Source organism: Rhea americana, unplaced genomic scaffold (genome assembly GCF_003343005.1).
Source record: "Rhea americana isolate MKP2758 unplaced genomic scaffold, rheAme1 scaffold_183, whole genome shotgun sequence".
NCBI classification, from domain to species: Eukaryota; Metazoa; Chordata; class Aves; order Rheiformes; family Rheidae; genus Rhea; species Rhea americana.
The window spans coordinates 1,824,708-1,844,798 of NW_028185961.1; the positions used below are offsets into that span (position 1 = coordinate 1,824,708).

The 20,091-nt window shown below is 46.6% G+C and overlaps 1 protein-coding gene across 5 annotated transcripts in view; it reads left to right on the forward strand.

Moving 5' to 3' along the window:
* The window catches only part of ASCC1 (activating signal cointegrator 1 complex subunit 1), a 38,172-nt gene that overhangs the window by 7,017 nt on the left and 11,064 nt on the right, over positions 1-20,091 (forward strand). For all 5 annotated transcript variants that reach the window (XM_085302056.1, XM_085302057.1, XM_085302055.1 and 2 more), the window contains exons 6-9: positions 6,694-6,830; positions 8,967-9,086; positions 12,993-13,117; positions 14,973-15,052. In XM_085302056.1, coding sequence (XP_085158182.1) covers positions 6,694-6,830; positions 8,967-9,086; positions 12,993-13,117; positions 14,973-15,052 — 462 coding nt within the window. The remainder of the gene's footprint in view (positions 1-6,693; positions 6,831-8,966; positions 9,087-12,992; positions 13,118-14,972; positions 15,053-20,091) is intronic.

The window sequence follows — 20,091 nt, forward strand, 5'->3', positions numbered from 1 at the left end:
AAGTTCTTGTGGTCATTTGCATGTGAGTTGTCTGCTCTCTAGGAGCAGAACTGAGCTTCCTTTGCAACCTTGTCTTTCCTGGCTGTACTGATTTGGGTCTTTCTTCTGCACTCAGCTGCCTACTTCCACGATGTGCACTGAGGTTTCTACTTGATGTTAAATACGGCCAAAATTAACCAGTAGATCCAGGAGTTAGCAAGCCGTACAATGCCATGAGCATCCTTTCCTTTGGCTAAGAGGAGATCACTGTCTCAATCTTCTGTCCCCATTAGCCASAGTTCATTAAAGAAAAGCCCTGAAGACAGGATTAGCCTGAGAAAGTGTTTGGTGGACAGAAAAACTGAGATGTGCAGCTGGCTTGGAGTGCAGTGAAGGCAGWGGTCCTTTCCGAGGCTGGCAGTACCAGACTTTGGATGGGTGTTGGCGGTTGCCTGGCTCCCTCTGTTGGTTGCTAGTCCCAGTGCTTGGTGAGGAATGCACCAAAGTCGTGGGAGAAAGGCAGTGCTCTGCGGGGCTGATGACTTCAGCATGGGGCTTTGGCAATGACTGTTCACGCAGTTACCCCGGAGCTGAGAGTGCTGCTTTGAGCCTGGTGTTCCTCTTCCCGTTTATCTCCTTTCAGCTGGGCTTGTGACTGTTGCAGCCCTTTCTCTTGGTCTCCCTTGACCTGTCTGTCGCTTTAGACGTGGCTGGCCTTGCTCTGTCTGAAGCCTTGGCATCCTGGACTCTGCCCGTCTGATCCTCTTCCTCTCTCTAGTTGTCAGTTGGCAGGTCCTGTGGAACTTTTTTGGTCCTCCCTGTGGACCTGTCTGCTGCTCAGGCCGGTAACCTCAGTGTCATCTTGTACGTCTTGCTAGGTTCTTGCCTCCCAGTTGCCTGTGTCCGGTGAATCCTTCAAGCGTGACATCTCGAAGATGTAGCCTCTTTTATTCATCTTTGCAGATAATGCTGGCATCCAAGCTCTCTTCTTGTGTCTTTGTTCCTGCAACACACTGACTTTCACGTAGGACTAGTTCTTTTCCTTTCAGAAGACATTTTTCCTGCCTGCTGCTATAGTCACGTCTATGCATCCCTCCGTTGGCCCAGTCTCTGCTTGTGATCATACTTGCTGTCCAGACCCCTCCTGCTCTCTCCCTGTCACATTGTTCATCTCTTGCTCACTCTTAAGTATCAATTTGCAACCCTGGTTAGGCAGCAATGACGGTGTCTGTCATCCACGTAGAAACACTTTCGTAGAATCATCTTGGTGCTTTYCCCTGTGTTGTCACTCACATTCAGAAGAACATCTGGATGTTCTGGGGTACGTGAGAACCTCTGTAAACTTGCCCATGCTGCTTTGCCTAGAAAGCTTGCAGACGCTCAARTTTGGTCAGAGATGTGCTGAGGCCAGTGTTGACCAGGCTGTTCRTGTTATTTTTCCCTCCTCTTGCCTTACTTTCTATCTCTCACGCAGTTGTTTTGTCCTGTGTTTGAACAGCACCGAGTCCTTTAAGGCTTTGCTTTGTGGTTAGAGATCTTGCASTGTGGATGTGCCTGTAAGAACGCATTTCAGCCTAGCAATTAATTCTGGCTTCCAGTTACCTGTGACTTGAGCTGTGTTCAAAATCAGCACCTAGACRTGAATCTTCCTGACGATAGCATAGCAACGTGTATGAGAGAGCCCAGGGCTCGGMCACAGTCTGCCCTTCGCTGCAGTAAGGGGCTTTCAGGAATCTTCCAAAACGGTGTCAGCAGGAAGAGCCCCGTAGCAGGACGAGTCTGTGTGGGTGGAGGCAGGTGGGCTGGGGCTCTAACTCCCACTGTCCCTACCGTGTGAGCGTGAGGACAGGGCACCCTGGCCTGCCAGCTGCAGGGTCATGTTAGCACTGCTCTGTGCCTGAGCTAGTGCCCTCTGCACTTCAGGAGGGTCTGAAGTGTTCTTGGTGCTCCCTATTTCAGCGCTAGAGCTTCCGTTTTTTAGTTTGAAACGCAGAATCCAGGCAGGGGCCAGTATTTGGAGGTTTGCATATGTATAGCCTGGCAATGTATGGTGCTTTATTTTTCTACCCTTTCTCCTCCTAGCACTAGCAAAAGGGTTCCTAGATGTATTGCTGCCTGTTAGTTCAAGGAGTATGTTGCAGCCCCRTATGTCTCTCAATCACTCCACAGCCAGTAATGCCACTCTAATACCACTTTATCTCACAGCAGGGTCTGCTAGAAAGCACATCAGTAATGAAAAACAGTAATTCAAAACTGTGCCTCACAGAGCAATAAGAGAGCTTATAGATTTGTCCAAAGCAACGGGATTTCTCAGGATGCTTAAAGAAATCTGAATAGATTTCAGTGATAGGAAGCAGTGTACTTCTCTTCCTGCTGCAATTTGCTGGTGCAAAACATTGCAGAATTAGATAGACTCCAGTCTTTGAATGAAGCTCATTAATAAYGGTAAGAAAGGAAGAAGACCAGGTGCATGTGTGTGTGTGTGAAGATTTCGTCTAGCCATTGAGCATTTGTGAGGGACTCTGTCTCTCTAGAGCAGTTACCATGACAACCATTCATCTATATTTTATAACAGTGTTGTATTGGTGGACATAAGCTGTCTAACTCCCCCCCACCTTTTAAGACCTTTTGTAAGATGAACTTGGTATGGAGATACGGAACACTTTCAGTGTCGTTCAAGATACTGCATGGTCGGTGCAGCCAGACAGTGAACCAGGGTTGAAAAGAGGCTCCTTTGGGGCTAATTTAATACAAATATTGAGGTGAAGCTCACTTGAACGAGGTCAATACTGATGTGGTGCAGTGGGAGATTGAGATGACTGGATGACCTTGGAAGTCTCCTAGCATAGTCGTATAGGTGTCAGAGTGAGGAAGACTGAAATGTTTGTCTGAATATGCAGGTGGAAAAGGAAAGTGACTGATCATGCAGTAATACTGCCATGAAAAATCGCAGGTGGRTCTTTCAAAGCTGTGCAAATACAGCATTTGCAGTCTTAGCAGCCTGCAGATGTAGCATGGAAAAGAAATACGATTGTCGTAGTATATGGCAACCTGTAAATATCAAGCATTGCTAATGAGATACTATATTTCAGAGTGGAGTGGACGGAAAAGAGGAGGGGTTTTTCAGCCTGCAGTCCTTCAGTCAGTTCTGAGGAACTGCTGTTTGTCTGGCTCGCTTGCTTTGTTTGTGGATCACGGTGGGAGAGGGCRTATAGCTGGAATGCAGTATCCTGCTATTAAAGAAAAAAATCGTAAGGTTATCTGTGAATATTGGAAGAAGGAGAGAGGAAAGAATTACTTTTTAAGGCAACCTGAGTGGAAATGAGTTGCCCTCTTGGTCTGTGGAATTAGAAAAAGTCAGGTGCTCATCCTTTACCACGAGTCCATTTCCACRTAGGGAATGACTAGCATACAGTAGTGATGAAGAGAGGCTGTATGTTTGGAAGCCTGAGTGCTTTTGCTTTTTTTTTTTTTTCCCTCTCCACCAAAGATCTCTGCAGGAAGCTTGAGGCCGACTGTGCATCATAGACTAAAGGTGTGTTGCTGCTGGAGTGTAGGTACAAAGAAGAATTAAGCCTAACCAGCGAAGGACTAAAAACCTTGTAAAAACTGCATCCTGTTGAACTGCGCCCTYGGAGTTTGAGGAAATTTGTACAGCTGGCTTTCTGCCTTTGCCTGACTCTCACGTATGCTGCTTCAGTTCATAAAACCTGCAGCGGTTTTATGGTCATGGAGGAAGGGGAACTTCCCTGACCTTACAGTTCTATCGTATGAGGAAGACAGCAGCCTTTTTGTTACTCTGTCTCCCAGCTTGYTCTTCTTTTCTCTTGGTTTAGATCCTTGCATGCTGTAAGCTCCCTAAGGTCTCCTGGCAGATCTGGCAGTTGTTTTTTGACCGTGAGAGGGCAGTGTCTGGGAGAGAAGCACAAGCTAAAAYGGACAGTTGTCACATACAGATAATGCATAAAGGGAATAGTCTCCTAAAGTCAAGTTCAAACAGTGAATTTTTTCGAGAGACAGAGAGAGAGAGAGAGAAGTCTGGTTTATGTATTTGTATCTGCCAGTAGGTTTCTGCAAATTTGCAGCTTTCATTTTCCCCTGTAGTATGTGGGGGATTCCTTGCTGTGACAGCTTGTCTTCCTTAATCTGGTGCCCTGCTTTTGTTAGGGCTGGAAGCCCTCCTGCGCTCCTCACTGAGACTTGTGCCTGCTTTCCCCTTTACAGAGCAGGAAACTGGGGAGAGAAGAGCTTACTCCTGAGAGACTCATGCAGAGCAAGGCTTAGATTTCAGTGGATCCCTGTGGCCATCTCTGACACTGTACCTCACRTCTGCAGTTATGCACTGCTGTAACTTACCCTCAGAGGTTTCCTTGGATATTTGGAAGGTGTCCACAAAGCCTCAGAATCACAGTGTTGACAGGATCATGTCTCTTGGGCTCTTTCTCCGTGGATGAGGATGTGATTTTCCTTAGCAGAAGCTGTGAACATGTTCCTGGGCTCAGAGTTGCTGTTGTTTGGCCCTGCTGGTCCAGTTGCAGAGGACTACTGTCACTGGGGAGTGCAGCTTCCCATGAGGYGCCAAGGCAGTGGCTAATAGCAAATAGTGATCTGGGATTACGACAAATGGGCTCAAGCTTTTGTGCGTCTCAGGGAGCAGCATCCAGCCACGAAGGGCTGCTAGGGCGRCTGCTGAAACATCGTCTTTTCCAGGGAGACTTACCTCTGACGTAGCATCCATTTTGTGTGGGGGAGATGTGGGATCTGTCGGCCTGTAAAAGAGTAGGGGTGTAAGGAGGTTTTTTAGGAGCTGTCTGAAATACTGGGGAGTAAAGTGGAAAGATTATCTAGGTCTCGGCCTGTTCACTCTGTGCTGCTCCTCCCTGCTAATCTTCCCAGCAGAGGTAACATGGCAGATGGAGGTGATGTGCTGTCACTTTGTCAGCCCTCAGCCCACACTCAGGTGTTTGAAAGCTCAGGGGAAAATGCTGCTTTTGGGGCTGGTTGATATTTACAGTACAAATTGTGCTTCCCTTTTGCCCCATTCCCTGCTCCAAAAAAACAGGGTAGGGTTTTTTTTTGTTTTCTGACCTGTCACGAGCTGCTTCCTCGTGACTGTCTGCTATCTTCATCGTCTGTGTACGCTGTGGAAGGGACATCAGCTGATTGTCCATGACGAGAATAAATGGAACTTTCTCCCAGCTTCTGTTACCTGAGCTATTGTTTTGTGATGGGCCAAATATCCTCTAGCTACAGATACCCTTAAAGAAAAGAGATTGAGGGAGAGAAATCCTGTCCTGTCGTGCATGCTAACAGCGGCATCAGTTAGAGGAGATAAGGCTTCTACTGCAGCTCTTTCTGAGCCTGGGTGGAGAGGGGACAGTGGGGAGAAGCGAGATGGAGAAGCCCCCSTTTACCTGTGCTGTTGACATGATGAAAGCACTCAGTCTGTGTTTGTTTCAAGGCTGCCRCACGGTCCTGAGATTTGCAACGTGCAGGAAATTCAGTGGGCAGTGAAATCATTAGCAGCAGCGCAAGATGTGGGCACATGCTGTCTTCTGGGGGCCACCAAGCTCTGCTAACCTTTGGCTGCTGGAGCAAGCCCCCCAGGCTCTGGGCTGCAGGCTGGCTGGTCTCTAGTACAACCCAGCAGYGCTGCTGTAAAGAAAGATATGGATGTTGTCATTAGACATGAAAAATGCTGAGTGAGATGTGAGGCTTTAAACTCTGACAGGCTGAGATACTGGCAGTATTTAAACATCTGAAAGGTTTTATTTCAAACTCTGAAGCATAGGTAGAAGCTTCAAAGCTGTCAGTCTGTCAGCGAACTTTTTGCAGACAGAAATGTTTTGGTGGTGTGGTAAGTGGTGTTGGCTTCTTTGGGAGCTAAAAGTAGAGTTTATTTAATAAGCTGATGGGAAGTGGCCGCTAAGTAGAAATAATTGTTTTAATATGGGTGTGTTACCCATCCTTGAGGTATTTTTATAAATATCCTAGAACAAAAGAGCATGTTTCTTAAAGCTGAATATAACTACTGCTCCACCTGGGAACAGTTCTTCCCCAGCAATACCACGTAGCTTTTGTTGTAAAGAGAATTTAAACTTAGTTCGTCTCAGCAAACTATAGAGCACATGGGGACAGGCCACGTGTAATTATCAGMGTTCGTATTAGCTGTGCGTGTGTTGCGAGGTACAACCTATGTTTGAACAGGATTTAGAGACCATTTTGAGCTTGTTGCTACAGCTCGCTCCGGGTTTATTGTACAAAAAATGCACTTAACCCAAGTTTTAAGTCTGTGCTGACTTGTGCCGAGTTTCTCGCTGACGCGGCGCAGTTGCCGTTGCCTACTGTGGAAGTCTCCCCTCTAAAGCCCTTACGAGCCAGGGCTGCCGCTCCTGTGTCCTGAGTTCCAGCCTGTCATGGTGCACCCTGATGCAGTGTGCAGGCTGCTGTTTAGCAAGTCCACTGAAAAGGCCTGCAGGCAGTGAGTGTGTATGTGTAGTGGTGGGCTGTGACTTCCCTGCTGGGCTGCATTCACCCGCTCACAGAGTCCCTGAACRCGTTATCTCTTGTTTCAGCTGGGCCAGTGGCAGAGAGAGAAAAGTTCTGTTGTCTGTGACCAGGTACCCCTTCTCTGTCATCTTTTTCCCTCTGATTAAGGAGTGTGTGCGCGTGAGATGAGATGCCTCAATCTATGATTTATTGATTGATTTGTAGGATCATGGGGTCAGTAGCAGYCTGTTCCAGAACCCTGCAAAGCTGCATCTGACTCTCGGGACGTTGGTACTGCTGAATGAACAAGAGATCCAGAAAGCGTGTGACCTCCTGCAGAGATGCAAAGAGGACTTTGTGCAGTAAGTGTGACARAGGGGGTGTAATCACAGGGCACGCGTGGGGGAAAGAAGCAAGCTGTCTTTGGCAGGGAAGAATGAAGAGGGGAGCAGCTCAATAGCAGATCACAACTCAGCAGTCTGGAAATCTAGAAAAAGGCTGAAACATTTCAAATAGAAGCATCAAAAATCACTGAGCAATAGCAGAGAATGTAATTATATTTTGTAGTTTCGCTGGAGCCCTCAGCATTGCCTGAAAATCTTCTCTAGTCRTTTCCTTTTCTCACAGCAATCTCCATTATTTCTGTGTGAAGAACTTTTGCTGTTATTCCTGCTTGCTGCAGAGGAGAGCACCATTACCTTCACATGCTGCCTGCAATGGGCTCCAGCATGCTGCTTCCCTCCTGCCTCAGAGCAGATGCTGAGGTGTCCTTGACATGCATTTCTGGATGCAGGGAGCTGTGTGTGGGGAATCCAGCAGAAGCCGTATGAGTAATCAATCTGAAATGTTTGGTGCTCTAGGACTGTGGCTTTCTCATAGACTTTAAACAACAAACTGCAGATGTTATAACTGTAAATGTGTTTGAATGACGCTGTAATTAGCTTATCTCTCTACAGCTTAGAAATTGGAGATGGCCTAAAGGGCTGGTTTGCTTATTATTTTTTTCTGCAAACCTTTTGCATGTAGAACACTTTCTTAATTTTACCTCAGAACAGGAGGGTWTAGCCATGTTACCCCTGCTAATGTCTGTGAGAATTAATGCATGGCCAAAATTTTCGCCTCCTCCTCTAGAATTAAGGCTTTTTTTTTTTCCCCCAGCTGTTAAATAGATATGTGAGTGAGTTTCCAGTGGTAGGGCCTGTTTTCAATGCTTGGAAGATGCTCTCTTCCTCCGAAGTGGATGGGACTGAGACAGAGGAAATAGTTACCCGCTGTTTCCTTGGGTGGAGGAGGAATCAGCATTTGAGTATAACATTTAGGTTATTTTCCCAACCGTGGCCAAAGGAATRTACTTTTTAAATTGATTTAGGCTGCCCTCTGTCCGCATTCACCTTCATTAGTGTTCATTTACTTTTCTAAATKCAGGCAGTGCCTACGAAGAAAGATATGCCTCACGTGCCTTTGACTGTGTACTGGTGCCAGTTTTTGTGCCAGTAAATGCACTAGAAGAGGAAACCGTGTTCTCTTTATTCCAGCTTGGAAATTTTACTAAAAACCTCAAAGGCAGTCTCTCAGGCAGGCTGAACAAAAGTGAGCAAGGTTAGAACAAAGTCATGCTCATATTGTTAACTTATGTTTATTAGTTCTGCTTGCCCAGACACTCCCTGTACTTTCCATGAGAGCTCGGAGTTAGATGAGACAACAGCACTTTCTCACAGGGAGCTCTCACCGCAGCGCTCTGCCTCCCTGTGATGCTCTGGTGGTAGAGGCAAGGAGGCGGTGTGCTTGGAAGCACACACACTTCCCAGTGCGTTTGCAGGTGTGGGAGTGCATATTGTATCACGCACAGGTTTGAGGCTTTGCCTTCGTGCGAGAGTAGCTGGAGGCAATTATAAAGCAGTTCTTTATTTCCAGTGTTTTTAAGTGCATATTGAAATATACTTAAAACTGCATTCRGTATTGAGCGCTTTTCCCAGTCAAATGGATGAACTGGAGACTTTGTGTCACAACTGATCTCTTTATGGGAAGACAAGAGCTTCTTTGGATTTAGAAATTATACCGTATTATTGCCGAYGGGTTTTATAAAAACTAGAGACCTCTGCCTTGAGATGGCCTATGAATACTGTAAAGTTGACTTAACATATGTCCAAAACAGTAGAAGTATGTATTTAAAGATTTTTACAGTATTTCTTGAGACAATAGCAGTTCTTAAACTTTAGAAATTATGGAGGATTTTTTTGTTTTGGGATTTTGCATTGCAAACAGCATAAATATATGGGAAATACATCTTCTGTGGAGTGCACTGCTCCATAATGTCTGTGTAACAGTTATATTTCACTTAACCTCGAAGTTGTATTTAGCTATGGCAAAAAATGTATTCATTTCATTCATTAGTAAAAACCAAATACTTAGCATGTGCGTGAAGAGTACTATGCGGTGTGTTTCAAAAGCAGATGYGTTATTTCGTATTTTAACATACGGGATCTCTTGCATCGCAGCCAGATTGCTGGAGGCAAACCCCTGACTGTGGAGGTGGCAGGGGTGGAATACATGAATGATGATCCTGCCATGACAGATGTCCTGTATGCAAAAGTTCGCATGAAGGATGGCTCGGACCGGTGAGTTCCTCATGCTCCTTTCTTTCATTTCCCTTCGATGTGCGGAGAGTGCCAAAGCAGCAGTATGGGTGTACCAAGAAACCCACCCCAACTGGTGGCTACTGCTAGCAGTTATTGGGTCAGTAGTCAGAAAGATTAAGTCATTCTTACTTCCTAACCCAGTTAAGGCTGTGATGTGTTCACTCTCTAAATCGGTCACCGGTGGTGCTGCTGAAAGCTGCCATTTGTTTCTGTAGCAGTGTGTCGGATTGAATAATGACGTCGTGGCTTGCGCAGCAGTAGGATGGCCAAGGAGGTACTCCTGAGATGCAGGACGACTTGGCCTCTGCTGCCTAATTCCCAGCCTGCAAAGCGGATTAATCTGGACAGCCCGACATATTCTGCAGCATTTAATTATTCTTAAATCCCAGTTACACCAGAAGGTCCTCTGAAAAGCGTGACTTGATTACGGAGTTGTTGTKTTGTGTCCGTAAGCAGCCTGAAATGCTCACAGGGGCGAAATGTCTGTCTTCARAGTTGCTGGAGTTAAAGGTCGAAGCCTGGTTGATGCCATTGTGTGTGTTTGTGCTGTTTGCCTCTGTCACAGACRGTTTTAGCAGAAGACTCTAAAAGCAGATCTGTCCAGAGCTGACTAGGATGCAGTGGTATCTGGGCAACCTTCCTCCATCTTGTTTTTGACAAAAACATCATCAGTGGCAACATTTTCTTTTCTCTACGTTCCTTCTCAAAGATCCTGTCCTGGGGAAATGTAAGAACTGTTATGCTCATGTGCTGTTKTTTGTGACGTGAATGAGAAAACGGGGCAGAGAGATGGAACAAAAAGAGCTTTAGCCATCTTTTTTTTTTCTAGTGGTGCTGCCCTCTCATTATCTGGTCCCTTTGCCAGAGGACATTGGAGAGCTAGGAAGGGAGCCCAGAGCAATGCAGCTGGAGGAGGAAGACTCTGAGCAGGGACCGGCTCAGGGAAGAAAAGGATGTGTTCTGGCATCTCCTTTGCCCAAGGGCTGAGAAAACAAGGCAGGGGCCCCTGTTTAGAACCGTGGAGGAAACCGCATTTTGGGAGGCTGTGTTGAAGTAAGAGATCGGAAGTGGAATAAGAAAACGGTAGAAAAAGGAAAACGTAAGGATTGCTGGGAGGCAGCGTGAATTGAAGTCTTCTTTTCCCCTTCTCAACTCTTCCTCTTTGAAGTCTGTCCTGCCCTGAAAGAGATGAGATAAAACAGATGGGGAGGGTGGAGAAGCACGACAAGCTAGACACCAGCCAGGAGACAGAAAAGAAGTGCGGGAAGAAATAGGGAAGAAGCACTCAGAAAGATGAGACAGAGGCAGTAGTATGACCTAAATGCCCTTCACTGGGTTTCTTGGAGAAAGTGACCAAAATGTCAGCCCTCAGAGCTGAGCTGGGGCCCTCTTTTTGTCTTAATCACCAATTCCCAATCGTCTCCAAAGCGCAGTGCTTGCAAGACTGCTTGTACAATTGGAAATAAGCCTGCGACCTGAGGAGCTATAGAGAAATCCTGGAGAGCGTAAGCAGGGACTAAAGTGCTGTGGTGATGTCTGCCGGGGTCTGTGCACAGCTTGAATTGGTACATACTAAAATTGCAGTCTGATCCAGATGTCAGCCATACCTATTTTGCTGAGAACCTGTTTAGTATTAATGCTGGCAGAAAATGCTGATGTGCACGTGTGGGGTGGCAGAGCTGCTTTTGGCTGGGGAGAGAAATGGGATCTTCAAATCCACCTTGTCTTGAAACTGGAAATGACCTCCACACCCGAGATGCTTGTGACACAGGTAACGACTCCTCTGTCCTTCACAGAGGTCTGCTAGCTGAGGTCTTGGCCAAACCCAGATCTTGTGCTTTGCCTGGCACCTAAAGACCTCTAGACTTCTGTTTTGAAACACATCATCTGCTTTTTGCATAGCGGTGAGCTCAGAGAGGRTCACGTGGTTGTAAGCTTTTATCTTCAACCCAGGCCGGTCTTGTCCTTACCTGTGAATTAACTCATCTCTCACAGCAGGATGAACTGGCACTTCTGTCCTAATACAGTCCCTTAGCTGGTAGCAAGAGTTTGGCAAATGTTTAGTTTTGCAGAGGGGAAAGAAGATATTTTTGAGTTGATTTAGAGCACTGAAAATTTCTTTTGCCTCTGCTGAGACTTCAAGAGACAACATGTTGGCCAACTAGAGATTATAAAGAAGAGATTTCTTCCGTAAAACTTCACTTTGCTTTCCGGTCTGCTAGACAGATTACTGCTGAACAGCTCCACGCACTTCTTGCCTGCTAAAACCTGGGTGCTGTTTCAGTAGAGCTGCCTTTTGCGCGGGGAAGTTGGTAAAGCAGGTAGAAATCACGGTTTCTCAGCTGCAAGGTCAAAACTAGAGGAGAGTGGTGACCGTGTGGTTTGCTGTGCTAGACCAGGTGGCGGCCGCCAGTGTTTGAGAGGTGTGTGCCTTCCTGTCTCATGCAAGATGTCTGGCTAGCTATTCTGAGTGGTTCCTGGCATGGCTGAGGGGTGGAGTTCCTTCCTGATCTTCCGATGATCTTGATCAGCTTAAGCTATAAAGCAGGAGATTTGATTTACCCTGACTTAGCTTGCATAACTGCAGACAGTATTAGGGGTTGGCAAGCCCTTCTGCACATATAATGGCTCAGACTGAGAGAGAGATCATGCTCTGATGCCTCCCACATGGCAAATAATTTCCATTATAATTCATTCTAATTTGTTTTATTTCCTTGATTAACTTTATAACGTAATAAAGCACCATTTTCACTTGAGCTATTCTCTGTTAATTTGTTTTAGTATTGTCGGTAATGATAYTCATTTAATCTTTGTCATTGCTAATTTCAAAAATCACTGATGTAAAGCCAGAAAGTAAGTGGTAGAAATCCATGACAATCAGGAGTTTGCAAATCTTGAAATTGTCAGGTGGCTGCTGGAAGCCCCCGAGGGGCTGCACAAAGCCTGCGGTGTTGTCCGAGCCAGCGCCYGGAAGCACAGCGGAGAAGCTGTGTCTCTGCCTTCCCATGGCAGCTGAGAAACCACTGTGGTGGCACCTAGTGGAGTTAGAGTGCTCTCTAACTGCTTGAAAGTGGTGAGGTGGTCCAAATCCTACTTCRCAGAATAATCTGCTTCTGTGTCGTTTTAGTGGATGGGACACTGYTGGTGTAGCACATCCTTGCTGTTTTTGGTAAGGCTGAGACACTGCAGGTCCCTGGGGCCACAGCTGCTTTCATCCCAGACCACAGCCAGACAGGAAGGTGGCAATAGTGCTCTGGTTCGGCTTGCTCGGTAGCTCAGAAGTTAGAGCATTGAGCAGAATGTGTCCTCTGGGTTTGTGCCCTCTGTCGTCATGTTCTGGGTTCTCCTGGAAATGAAGCCAGTGACTGRGTTGCTTATTTGGGACAGAGAAGATCTGAGCTGTGGCCCAGCACTCTTGGTGCACTGTGTAAATGACAGCCTCTGCGCGGAGCCGATCTTCCTGGAGTCACGGTAGCCAAGTTCCTCTGTGGGTCTGAGAYTTTTGCACTTGCAAGGAGAATCGTATTATGTTTCATGGCGGTAGAGAGATGCATGCTTCAAATGACAGTAACATCTGTCTTTTTACTGTGAGCAAACTCTCTGCTTTGCTTGCTTTRCCCTTCTTTGTGGAGTATTTGCAGCAGAAGTGATCACCGAGGAAGCTTTGCAAAACAGCCAGAACTTTTTGCATGAGAACTGATTTGCCTGGCAGAATTCTGATGAGTTTGTTATCTTTCCGTTAGAGGCTTGTGCAGTTTTCCCATATGCATGCAGAGACTTCRTTTCACACATGCTTTCCTCTCTGGCTGAAAAGTGAAAAGCTGACAACACAGGGGTTTCTTCTTGGTTTGCCTTGCTCTGTTCTTTCTCTCTTTGCCTTCGCAGATTGCAGGTGATAGCTGACAAACTGGTGGAACGATTTGTGGCCTCCGGCCTGATGCTGAAAGARTGGGATAGGGTGAAACTCCACGCTACTGTCATGAACACTCTCTTCAGGAAAGATCCAAGTGGTGGGTATACCTGATCMTTACCATTAAATGTATTTAAAGCAACAAACTGAACAGGGGGTGCTTTGGTCAGTAACTGTTGGCTTTATTATATATTTTCTTTATTTGTTTTAATTTTACAATTTTCTTAATCTCAAAAATACTTAGAAGATTGTAGGGGGAGGTCATTGAAGAAGCCATTGGCAGAGCTGGAGAAAGCGGCCATGCTTTAGATACTCTCTGATTGCTTTCTAAGATTCTTGGCTACAAAAACACTGGTAACACTCACAAGCTCTGGAACAGATCTGAAAGGAAAGCATTCAGGTACCATGTGAGGCCTTGGGCTCTCTCTGCCCCAACAGTAAATTGAGATTTGGTAACACCTTCGCGTGCTGTGCTAACCTTTAAGCAAGAAGAACACTTGATCCTCTTTGGTCAAGTTAGAGATTGCTTGTCGCTTTAGGAACGTGATTCCTGTGTCTCAAAGTACGCTTTCTCGTTAAATCAGATTCAGGTTGCGGTGAGGCTGAATATGAGCTGTTATTGAGTATATGGTGTCTGCTGTCTCTGCCAAAAGATTGTCTGCTCTAGCAGGCTGTAGCATCGCTCTTATCACGTTACTTATAAAGCAGCCTCAGATACCTTGCGTTAGGGAGGGGCTGTATATTACAGCCTTGTTCTCCGTGTGCAGACATGCGTATGCTCTGGCACCGGTGTGTGGTTTGCAAGCCTTAGCAGCGTCGCACTAAAGCTTTTCATAGCTTTCACTGGCATAGGGGTTATGTGCGACGCTGATAGGTTAGTGTGAATGTTCTCCGGTTACGGTCTCTGAGAGTCTCTGTGTGGACAGTGATAACAGCAGATTGTGTTAGGGTTTTCTGGGCACCCAGTGGTAGGCTCTGGGGATGGCTGCTATTGAAGTCAGATGAGCAGAGATTCTGAAAAGACAGGGTGTAGGTGTGTCAGATCGAGCCCTGAAAATCAGTGGAAGTCCAGCGCAAAGTACTGGTGTTGCTCTCCGTTAGCTGAGGCGTGTGGGCAGCAGCATCTAGTCTGATGGGGTCGTTCAGACACGTAATACGTGTGAGGCATTCGGACACAGTGGTGAGAGCTTTATACGGACGGCCGCAGAAGTCGTTTTATATTCCATACGAGGTTTGAATAGTGTGTCAGATACGAGTGGGACTTCGCAGTTGATGCTGGAGATGAGAAAGAAATAYTGAATTTATTCACTGAGTGAGGCAGGGGTCCTGTGGAAAGAACAATCGTGTACCTAGGGTCTGTATATCGAAATCYAGCCATACTCTGGGGAAACTGATGCAAGATGTAGGCATTTGGCAGTTGCTATAGGCATAGGTTGCTATTCTTGGTGTCCTCATGTGTAGCTGTGTGCCTGCATGCATGCGGTGTGCAGGGATGCTTCGCAGAGTAGGCGGTGAASACTTGTACAGGTGCAGTTCGGAACGCATTCAGCATTACGCTCACACGCTCAGTCTGGTATTTGGTGCCGTTCCAGGCAGTGCAAGTGCTTGCTGCTGCTGACTCTTATCCTGGCAGGATGTGGAATTTAGAATCAGCCAAAGAGAAGCAGATGTGTTGCACTGAGCCAGCAGCCCTAAAAAATCACCTTAGCGGTAGCTGTAATTTAGGGTGTTTCCTCCAGGTAACTTAGATGACCCGATAGAGGCACCAGTTCCTGTGTGTTAGCTGTGTTGTCCTCTTTAAAATCTAAGCGGAAATATTTTTGCATGAAGAATTGGGCAAAAGTGGTTTATTAGCTGGCAGCAGATTTGGGGATGGGAAGGGTGGRGGAGTGAAGTACAGTACACATGGTTCTCCTATCTGAAGCTCACTGTGGTGGTGGCTTTTCTCTTTACAGCTGAAGAGCAAAGCAGTACAGTGACTGGTAAATCATCTTTCAAGGAACGGGAGTCTTTTAATGGCCGAAATATCCTCAAGGTCAGTATAAAATAATTAGGGRAATCAAGCCAGCTCTGGATACCGTGTAGCCAAAAGAGGTTGAAACACCTCTTTAAAATTGCTTTTGTCTTAAGCTTATGGGAGCTCCCAGAGGGGATCTGTTTTGAAAATAAACAATCCGGATCATTCATAATTGGGAGTATTACAGTATTTAACAGAAGCGTTCTTAAAGCTGGTGAGGCTCAGATCGGGAGGATGTAGCACGAATGCTAAGTGGGTGTTCGTGTTGTCGTTTACTTCGCTCGTGTTTTACCCTGGAGACTTAGGCTTGTGTTATTTCTCAGCCCACCAGAAAGGAGTACTTTGCTCTTGTTCTGCTTGTTCATATATATTTGTTGCTAAAACCGGTGGCTACTTCACATGCTTTTTTTTTTTTTTTTTTTTTTTTTTTNTTAAGATCCTTTCACTATTGATTTGCTTGGGTTTGCTCCGGAAGAGTAGTGGATAGTGGTAGGCAGTCCCACTAGCCAGGATCTGAGGGCTTTGTCAGTGATCAGAGCATAAGAATAAAGATCCTCGAGACAGTGCAGGTGGGAAAGGCTTGAATGGGAGCGTGTTGTAGCCTCCCAGGCTTTCCCAGCCAGGGCAGAAACTGCAGGCAGTTTCTGCTGCTCTTCCRGACGGCAGTGTCAGACTGATGCTGTCTATGGTGCTCGGCCTCTGCGAGTGTCCGGAGAGAAAAGAAAAGCACAGAGAAATAAAATGGAAAATGACGCGGGGTTGTTAGCAAATCTGAATCCTCSTTGTGTGAGGGAAGGGAGTTTGTTGCAGGTGGCTCTGTGAGGGAGACGAGGCAGTGTTTGCGTACATTTGGAAAACGGTAGAAGGTGTTCTAGCCACAGATTGGCAACAAAGAAACATGAGTGAGGATGCAGGCTGCCTGGGAGATGGAGAGTCCAGAAGGACCTCAGGGCGTCGGAGGATGGGAGTGGTGCGTTTCATTTGTGTTTACTGTTTCACTGTTTAATGTATTAGGTGCTGGATGTGTGGGGATGTAAAGATAGGGGGAGGAACTGATTGACCTCCTCTGTACAGAGGACGAACAAAGGGACAAAATTAGGTCAAGCTGTCATTGTCCTCAAATGTGTGTGGGAGCGCTGTGTCATGACTCAGCATTGCCCYGTGTTGGGCGTTTGGTGTGAGACCACATTATTGCAAACTGAAGCAGAGAAGCCACAGACATGGCGCCGTTCTTAACGGGCGCCGAGATTTTGGTCCGCTCCCAGCATCTGAAAGCAGGCTCCAGAAGGAGAAGACGTTGTGTGTAAGAAGCCCAGAGTGTCTGGAGGGGCTTAGCTTTMAAGGCGCACGTCCTCTTCTCACTTAGCTCTTCGGTCTTTTTGTATTTGTTAATTTTGTCCTCAGATTGTAGAGAGACATAAAATCAGACCGTCTTTCTTCCTTAATGCTCATCATCCAAAAATAATAACAATTCCAAAGGCATAGMGATGCTCCCTCTACTGGTCGCACCATTTTTATGGATTGCCCAGCGGGGTCTGAGGATCTGTGGGTCTTGGGGTGTGTGGCACCTAGAAGCTGCAGGACGCAACTGCTCTGCCTCGGTTGGCTATTTCTTACTCTGCTACTCTCTGAAATATGAGCTGATGCATTTTTAAAACTCCTAATTGATTTTGTACTGATGTAGCCAAAAGAGCTGCTGGCTGTTTGGATTGTTGGTAATTACTTGAAAGCATATCTTGCTGCAAGAAATGTCATCCTTCTCCCCCACCTCCACTGCGTTTCCTAACCTGCTCACTTCATATTTCCCTTTGGTCTCCCACGTGCCTGCAGCAGAACGCCCGTTGGCATTAATTAATTACATGAGTCATAAATAGCTCCCGGCTTCTTAACAGAGGAGCCCAACCTCAGCCAGCCACTGATGCGTTCTAGCATGACCTTGCAAGGATGYGCCACTTCTCTCCCAGCCCCCTTCTATATACATTATTTATCTTCTTCTGTTCAGGGAGGTTGCCCTCTCGCAAAGAGGCTTCATTAACTTCTGCAATAGGATCTAAACGATGGGCTGTTAACGAATATGGCTGCAGATGGGCAGGCTGATTTGCGGGAGCTGTTCCCGTGTACACCGTGCAACATGCTGTGTGCATGTTTCCAGAGTCCGGGACTCTGTAATAGCTGTGTTGGGTGGCAGTAGTCCTGCTTGGAAAGCGGACGAAGTAAGGCTACTGGTAGGAGGCCATCACGTGGGAAAACTTGGTTTTAGCCACTGTCGTTCCTGTTGTGCAACTAAGACCACGGCATTCTTGAGACAAAGTGGTCGGCTTTGTTTAGCAGAGGAGCAGAACTTGAAATATCAAAGCACGACATGTGACTGAGACGCCTTGGTTCTGGTGTTCAAGTCTGAGGCTCCCGCACGGTCACAGCTGATATGTGCCTGCAGATGCATTGGCCGTGCATGTTTGCTGATAGCATGCCTAYGTTACTCTAGACTCCAGCTGGTATTTTGCTCTCAGCAGAACTAATCAGAATTGTATTTAATAGTCCTATGTTCTACCCGTTCTGCGGAGTTAAACATACCCTCCTATTTGTGCTAATAAATGGTTACGCAGGCCGGTACCCTTCCCACACTGCTCAGAAAATAGATCCTGTAGGATGAGTTGCATTTGGGAGTTTAAATTATTTCTATCTTGAGGATTACCCATGAAAAAGGCTCCTCAGTCTAGTTGGTCATGAAAGCCCAGGAGAAGCCTGTGCCCAAACAGCTGAATGATTCGTATCTCCCGTGAAAGTGCTAGACGCTTTAACTTCATACTTGTCTCATCTAGGCCCAAGAAGCTGGGGATGCTTGATGAACCGCTTCATACAGAACAGTATGTATTTTTTCTAGTGCAGCTAGTGGCTGGTTGATCGACTCCTTTGAACAACCGAGTCAGATACTAAACTCTTGGTCCAGCTGGGAGCGAAGTGGAACATGTTGGAGAGCAGACGGAGGGGGAAGCAGTACACAAATGAAGGGTAAGGGCAGCTCCTTCCTTTTGAGAGAGAGAGAGGGGTGGTGCTGGCTCAGCGGCCTCTCTGCCCTTCCTCCTGGACCATGGTCACGCTGCAGCCCTGCGTCGCTGCTGGCCAGGTGGTAGAGCGCTTGCACGGAGGCAGCTGGGGCAGCTGCGTGCGTCTCCGGAGACACAGCTTGGCTGCCTCTGGGCTGAGACATGTTTTTATTTTTCCCCTTTTTTTCTTTTTTCCCCTCCCCTCTCCATTAGTGAAAATATCAAGGCTGTGGCAAATGGGATTGCCAAAATACGAGACTAGGCGTAGTTAAATAGATCCAAAGAACGGTGAAGGCAGAGCCTGGCCACTATACTTTGAAAGGAAAGGAAGGCTCACAGTAGGAAGGAAACCACCTGGGCTCTCGCTGGGTTAGAACAGAATGATATTTAAGTCAAGGTTTGGGGACTTAAGGAGTGACTTTTGCCACACTTAAACAGGAGGGAAGGAAGTTTTGTGTAAGCAGAAAGGCGAGCYCTGCCACTTAGCACAGAGTTGTGCATTAACAGCTTATGAGATTAAAACTCAAGGGAGCAGCTATTGAGGAACAACAGTGCAAAGCCGCGCGTATTAGCTTCCGCAGCTGCTAGGGGAGACTTTAAGCTGAGATGGAAGAACGGGAGCCGGATCAGCGGAGGCAGTGACACTTGTTGCCTTGCACGGGCCCAGCAGCGGGAGCAGAGCGGCAGGGCGGCCGGCTGCAGAACTGCTCTCGGAGGGCTTTTAGGAGCGACGAAGCCTAATTCAATGAGACTTCTTTTTTGGGACCCCCATACAGGGGATTAAATTATGGGACTGTATCTGCTTTCACTGGCAGTAAGGAGAAAGTATGTTTCCTGGGTGACACGCAGAGCCAATGTGAGGAATGGATCGTAGCAAAAAAATCTGGTAGTGTTCTCTGGTATCATTTTTATCTTGCTGAACAAGACTAGTGCCGTGCCTGTGGTGKGTAGTAGTTCAGTTTAAGTAAGGTATTTGATGTGGTGCTGTATAGAAACCCTCAAAATACCCCAAACCCAACACTCAATAAAACTGATTAGCATCCGACCCTGAGTAGTCACCTTGGCCAGTTCCACTTTCAGACAAGGAATACCTTTTGTGTTCTGCCGTCGTTGGTACCCGGCCTTTTCTGTGTAACGAATTTCAGGAGACAGAGTCTTTTTCCAGTGTATTTCTAGGCCAAGATGAAATCAAAAGGCCAAAGAATCCATGTTAGACAAGGCTGGCAAATGTTCAGAAAGGACGCGCAGGCTTTGTTACCCTCGGTGGGATGATAAAGGCGTATATCCAAAGTAGGAGTGGTAAGTTGGAGAGACATGTACGGGGAGGTGGCTGTTTGGAAAGTTTTGAGTTAAAACAGGAAAAAAAGAAAAAAATCCACTGGGTAAGGACAGACTGAATAGGAGATTGTGGTGCAACATCACTGTATCAGAAATAAGGCAGTACTTGCCTCACGTAGGCTTTAAAGAGGAAGCAAAAGCGAAAAATGAAAGGCCGTAATGCCGCTTTGCGGAGGAGAGATTTTCACGTTCGGTTCTGATCCTGCCATTATCGAGGGATCCTGAAACGATAGAGGGGGCTCAGCAGTGTGCAATTAGAGTGCCAGTGGGATGGGAGGATGTGGCAGTTGAGCAGATGAGCCTGGAGATCAGCATTTGTATGATCTTGGAAAAGGAGATTAAATTGGGGTTGCTGTGAAAATGCTTTCCTGTGAACGATGTTCTTCGAGAAAAAGGCGTATTCACGCTATTTGCGTACGGTGAAGCAGGAATCCGAAGGGGCATTTGAGAAATTAGACTAGACAATAGGGGGAAAATATTTCTTAAGGAGTGTTTGGGCCTTGGAGCAGGGTGAAGAGGCGGCRCTGGAGGTATTCAGAAAAGGCTGAGACGTTGCGCTGAGGAAACTGCAGGGCAGGAAGTGCAGGAGGTTTGTGCTAACTTGCTTGCATGTGACAGAAATCCTTTTGGTGACCTTAACAGAGAAGCCTGCTTTTTTTTTTTTTTTTTTTT